Source organism: Callithrix jacchus, chromosome 5, assembly GCF_049354715.1.
Source record: "Callithrix jacchus isolate 240 chromosome 5, calJac240_pri, whole genome shotgun sequence".
NCBI lineage: Eukaryota > Metazoa > Chordata > Mammalia > Primates > Cebidae > Callithrix > Callithrix jacchus.
In genome coordinates, this window is record NC_133506.1 from 121,602,520 (window position 1) to 121,607,880 (window position 5,361).

Genomic DNA, 5,361 nt, shown 5'->3' on the forward strand with positions numbered 1-5,361 from the left:
AGAGGGGAGCGGCCCACGCGTGTCTCTCGGGGAGAGAATTCGGGACACGCCCACCGGGAGGGGAGGCCTGAAATGATGGGTGGGGCTTGACTAATAGACACGCCCTCTTACCGGGTGGCCACGCCCACACACGTGGTTCCCTGGCTGCTCCTTGTGGCTCCACCTCGCCGGTTTTCCCGCGCACCGTCCACGCTGGGCTGGTGTCTGGTTCACAGTGCCGCCTGCTGGAGTTGAGATATTTCGCAGCTCCCCCAGCCCAGTTGCTCCAGTGTGAGATAGCGAGGCTAGTTTGCTAGCAGAGAATAGACGATGGCAAGGATTGAAACCCCAACTCCTAGAAAGCACCACTAACTCTTGCTTCCTCCCTCAGTTTTCCCAAGACACCCTGACAAACTCCGCCTACTGAGCACACAGCATGGTGGAATGAAAAGAGCTTTGGAGGCCGGGGATAGTGGCTCACGCCTGTAATCCCAGCACTTTGGGAGGCTGAGGAGAGAGGATCATCTGAGATCGGTAGTTCGAGACCAGCCTGACCAACATGGAAAAACCTTACCTCTACTAAAAAAAAATTAGCCGGGCGTGGTGGCGCGTGCCTGTAATCCCAGCTACTTGGGAGGCTGAGGCGGGAGAATTGCTTGAACCCAGGAGGTGGAGGTTGTGGTGAGCCACGATAGCGCCATTGCACTCCAGCCTGGGTAACAAGAGCGACACTCCGTCTCAAAAAAAAAAAAAAAAAGAAGAAAGAAAGAAAGAAAAGAGCTTTGGAGTCCACCAGGTAGAGTCCCAGCTCTAGACACTAATCGAATGATAGCGTCTCCAGGTCCCACTTTCCTCATCTGCAAAATGGAGCTGATAATTCTTAACCTGATGCAGTTACCATGAGAATGTAATACCATAACGCATGTCTTCGGCACAAAATAGGTATCTTGGAGGGCAGTTGCCTCACTGTTTTCCCTCTTCCTACTGTCTTAATCCTCCTCTCTGCTACCCTTCAATAGGAAGAGAGGATGGCTGGAGGCAAGTATGGGAGAAACTACCCCTAAAAAAGATAGTTTCCAGGTAGGCAGAGTCATGGTTTGCAAAACTTTGACCTCTGACTTCTCCAAGATGGAACCAATATAGAAGCAAGAGAGACTCAGATGAGACTAGACACAGGACTTTCCACCACCTATGCAGAAAATTGAGGCAATTGAGTTCTGTGGCCGAAGGTGGCTGCTTCCTGTGACAAAATAGCTAAAGCCAGTGAAAGTGAAAACCTTAATGAGCAAGGAGGGCAGGCTAAATTCTCCCCTCCCTCTGAGCTAGGTATTATCTGGGATGTTAGATTGCTAAGAAGTGCCGCAGTTTTCTCTGTGTCTCTACTTTTGTTTTTGAGATGGAGTCTTGCCCTGTCACCCAGGCTGTAGAGCAGTGATGTGATTTCGGCTCACCGCAACCTCCACCTCCTGGGTTCAAGCAATTCTCCTGCCTTGGCCTCCCTAGTAGCTGGGATCACAGGTGTGTGTTACCATGCCCAGCTAATTTTTATATTTTTAGTAGGAACGGGGTTTCACTATGTTGGCCTGGCTGCTCTCTAACTCCTGACCTCATGTGATCCACCCATTTCAGCTTCCCAAAGTGCTGGGATTAGAGGCATGAGCCACAGTGCCCAGCCTGTGTCTCCACTTTCGGATGCTGTATTAGTTTCCTAGGACTGCCACCCACAAAGTGGGTGGCACAAACAACAGAAAGCCATTGTCTCACAGTTCTGGATGCTAGAAGTCCAAGCCGGGTCAGGTGAAGGCAGGGTTGGCTCCCTCTGAACACTGTGAGGGAGAACCTGTTGCGTGCCTCTCCCCTGGCTTCTGGGGGGTGCTGGCAATCGTTGGGGTTCCTTAGTTTGTAGGAGCCAATCTCTATCGTCATGTTCACATGGGTTCCCTGTGTGCATTTTTGTGTTCAAATTCCCCCCCCCCCTTTTTTTTAAGATGGGGTTTCACCATGATGGCCAGGCTGGTCTTGAACTCCTGACTGCAGGTGATCCACCCACCTCGGCCTCACAAAGTGCTAGAATTACAGGTGTCAGCCACCGCGCTCGGCCTCAAATTCCCTTTTTTATAAGGACATCAGTCACAGTGGATTAGAGGTCTACCCCACACTAGTATGATCTCATCTTAACTAATTACGTCTGCGAGGACCTTAGTTCCCAAAACAGTCACATTCTGCACATTCTGAAGTGCCAGGGGTCAGGACTTCAACACATGGATTTTGGGAACACCGGTAACAGGTGTCTTTGGCTGGAGTTGCAGTAAAACCTTGTCCTACCTCTGCTTAAGAACATCCTGTGACTCACGAGATAAAGTGCAAAGCCTGACGATTTGTGAGAGCCTTTGGGAGGTGGGCTGCACTGACTGTAACCCTGTCCCTTTCCCGAGCGTCTCCACTCCCCACATCCTATACTCCATGGTGCAGCCATTCTGGACGGCTCTTTGTTGAAGGATCAACTCCCACCCCTTCCTGACTGGATTCTGCTCCTCTATGCAGTCTTATTCTTTCTTTGACAATGTCTCCTTCTGTGGCCCAGACTGGAATGTAGTGGCCCAATCATGACTCACTGCAGCCTCAAACTCAAACTCCTGGGCTCAAGCGATCCTCCCACTTTAGCCTCCTGAGTAGCTGGGACTATAGGCGAGTGCCACCATGCCTGGCTAATTAAAAAAACTTTTTGGAGTGATGTCTCACTATGTTGCCTAGGCTGGTCTCGAACTCCCTGCTTCAAGCGATCCTCCTGCTTTGGCCTCTTAAAGCGCTGGGATTACAGGCATGAGCACTGTGCCCGACCTGTGCAACCTTTCCTTCTCTCCTTCCCCTTCCGCGTCTCTGGGTAAAGTTCCCACTACAGAATGCCTAGCAGAGCATCGTGGGAGTCCCGCATGTCCCGATCCGAGCATGCAAGTGTGCGGTTCTCTGCGTGCTCCAGGGCCTGACACTGGGAGCTCCCCAACCCACAGTGTTTCCAATTCAGCCACGCAAAAGCTAAGGCTGGTGCCCCAGAGCCAGGCTCCCAGGCCCTCCCGCCTTCGCAAGACGCACTGCCGCCTCAAGAGGGCAGGACAGGAACAGAGACCAGCCACACGCACGGAGACTCGTCTTTATTGCCGTTTTTCTAGCGGCTGACTCTTGGTGGGCCAGGACAGGGCCCGAAGAACGACTCAGATCCGGGACTGTCCCCGGGGCGCGACGGATACGGCGGCCGCGGCGGGATAGCGGCGCCGGGGGCAGGGGCGCGGCGCTGGCTCTGCGCCTGCGCGGCGGCCCAGGGTCAGGATGCCCGTGGCGTGTTTGCCGCTGGCCTGCAGGAGGTGCTGCAGCTGGCCCTGGAGGTTCGGGGGCCCGGCTCGCCGCTTGCCCAGCACGAGAAGGCCGCCCGCGTGATTGCCCCCGCGGTGCAGCAGCTCGTAGCGGCGGCAGGGGCACGTCTTTTGACGACAGCAGTCGGGCAGGAGCCGTGCAGCCACCCCAGGCGACAGCAGCGCGGTCGGCAGCAGCAGTAGCAGCAGTAGCGACACGGAGGCCCAGGAGACCTAGGGAGGCGAAGACAGGGCGCTAGGGGTCTTCCCAAGGCGCCTGCCACCAGCTCCCACGCCCAGGACCCGACCCGCTGGCTTCGCGCCCCCTCCTGGCCTGCGCTCCTCTCTGACCATCACTTCGTTTTCCTAGCTCTGTGCCCTTTCTCGTATTGGCCTACTTTACCAGCTACTCGCTCATGACCCAGCGGAGAATCTCCTCCAGGAAGCCTTTTATTATTATTATAATTATTGTTTTATTATTTTTAGAGACAGGGTTTCACCCTGTTGGCCAGGCTGGTCTCAAACTCCTGACCTCAGGCGATCCACCTGCTTCGGCCTCCCAAACTGCTGGGATTACAGGCGTGAGCCACCTCGACCGGCCGCAGGAAGCCTTTTGAGACCCCTGGGCGGAGTGAATCCCCTCTCCTCTGGAGACTTAGTCCACTGTGCTCCCACTAGGACACTTACCACTCCACCTAAAAACAGGCCTGTTTATCTGCAGCAGAAGTTGTAAACGTAGGAAAAACAGGGGCCTTACTGAGATCCCCCTTCCCCACCTCCTCTCCAGCAGGGAAACACGTGGAAATGAGGAGCTAGCAGGACTCCAGAATGCTCTCTCATTTGCCTGCTCCCTTGCAGGAATAACTGAACTTCGTGGCTTTGAACCAGTTTCCTGCCCTTTTAGAGGGCACAGCTTCCTTACCTGTAAATTGGATGTACTAGAAATAATTCCTATTCTGCAGGGCTGTCGAGAGGATGAAAAGAGATGACAGGTGCAAACGGAGTGCCTGGCACATAGGAAGAGCTCAGCAAGCACAGGCTCTTCGGAAAGCAGCACCCAACCCAGGGTTAGCCAAGCCAAGCACTCCTGCCTCAGAGCACACCCAGGAAAAGACCAAGCACGGAGGCTCCTTCGGCCTTTCTTCCAGCCCTCTGAGCAGGCCCTCTGATGGCCCCTCTGGTATGATGAGTCCTCTCTGTCCCCGGGCCTTTACCTTTGTGGAAGGAAGCTTCATGGTGTCTGGCGCTCAGGGTGAGGTGGCCAGGAATGGAGGTGTCCGCGGTGGTTCAAATAGCCGGGAACCTTGAGGTGGTCAATTGTGACCCACTCCCCGGGGTCTGGGGTTTATAGTGCTCTGAGGTGGCAGGGAAGAGACAGGCACTTGCGTCCACACCCAGGCCAGACAAAGGCAAGTCTAAGATTAGCCTCCTGCAGGGGGGTCGTCTCCAGGCTGGGCCCAAGGAATGGCCGCTGTAGTGTTTAGAGGCCAGGGTTGGATCACTGTGGCCCCAGTCACCCCCTTGTCTGTCTGCCTGCTCCCTGGAGATGGGGCGGTCTCCAGGCACTAATGAGGCCACCTTGCACCCAGGAATCTGGGAACACAAAAGAGGCGCTGGCCTGGGACAATGTGGGGAGAAGGCAGCTGCTAATTAGGGGCGGGAGAAGAGACCATTGCGAGACCCCACATTATGTGTGTGGGTGGTGGAGCAGCCAGCAGCAGCCCTCTCCCTCCCCTGCTTGTTGTCACTGCCCTTGGGGACTGTCAGGCTCCAGGGCCTTCTTCCTTCATGAAAATGTTCCTTAGCTGCCCCCCTCCTGCTAGCTTCCTTCTGCCCTTCTGCCCCTTCCACTAGCCTCTGAGATGGAGAATTTTGAAAACCTAGCCTAGGCAGTGGGAGATAAGGAAGCCAAAACCAAGCCCAGTGTAGTTTCTCTTTCTTTTCTTGGGGGGTGTGTGTGTGTGTGTGTGTGTGTCTACGTTTTGTTCTTGTTGCTCAGGCTGGAGTGCAATGATATGATCATCTCAGCTCA

At 54.7% G+C, this 5,361-nt stretch overlaps 1 protein-coding gene across 1 annotated transcript; it reads right to left on the reverse strand.

The window, feature by feature from the left end:
• Positions 1-3,122: 3,122 nt before the first annotated feature.
• HCRT (hypocretin neuropeptide precursor) lies at positions 3,123-3,683 on the reverse strand. The gene is made up of 2 exons (XM_078375600.1): positions 3,624-3,683; positions 3,123-3,563 (listed from the first exon to the last, which is right to left on the reverse strand). The coding sequence occupies exons 1-2, from the start codon at positions 3,681-3,683 to the stop codon at positions 3,192-3,194; spliced, it is 432 nt and encodes a 143-aa protein (XP_078231726.1). The 3' UTR covers positions 3,123-3,191.
• Positions 3,684-5,361: the final 1,678 nt, after the last annotated feature.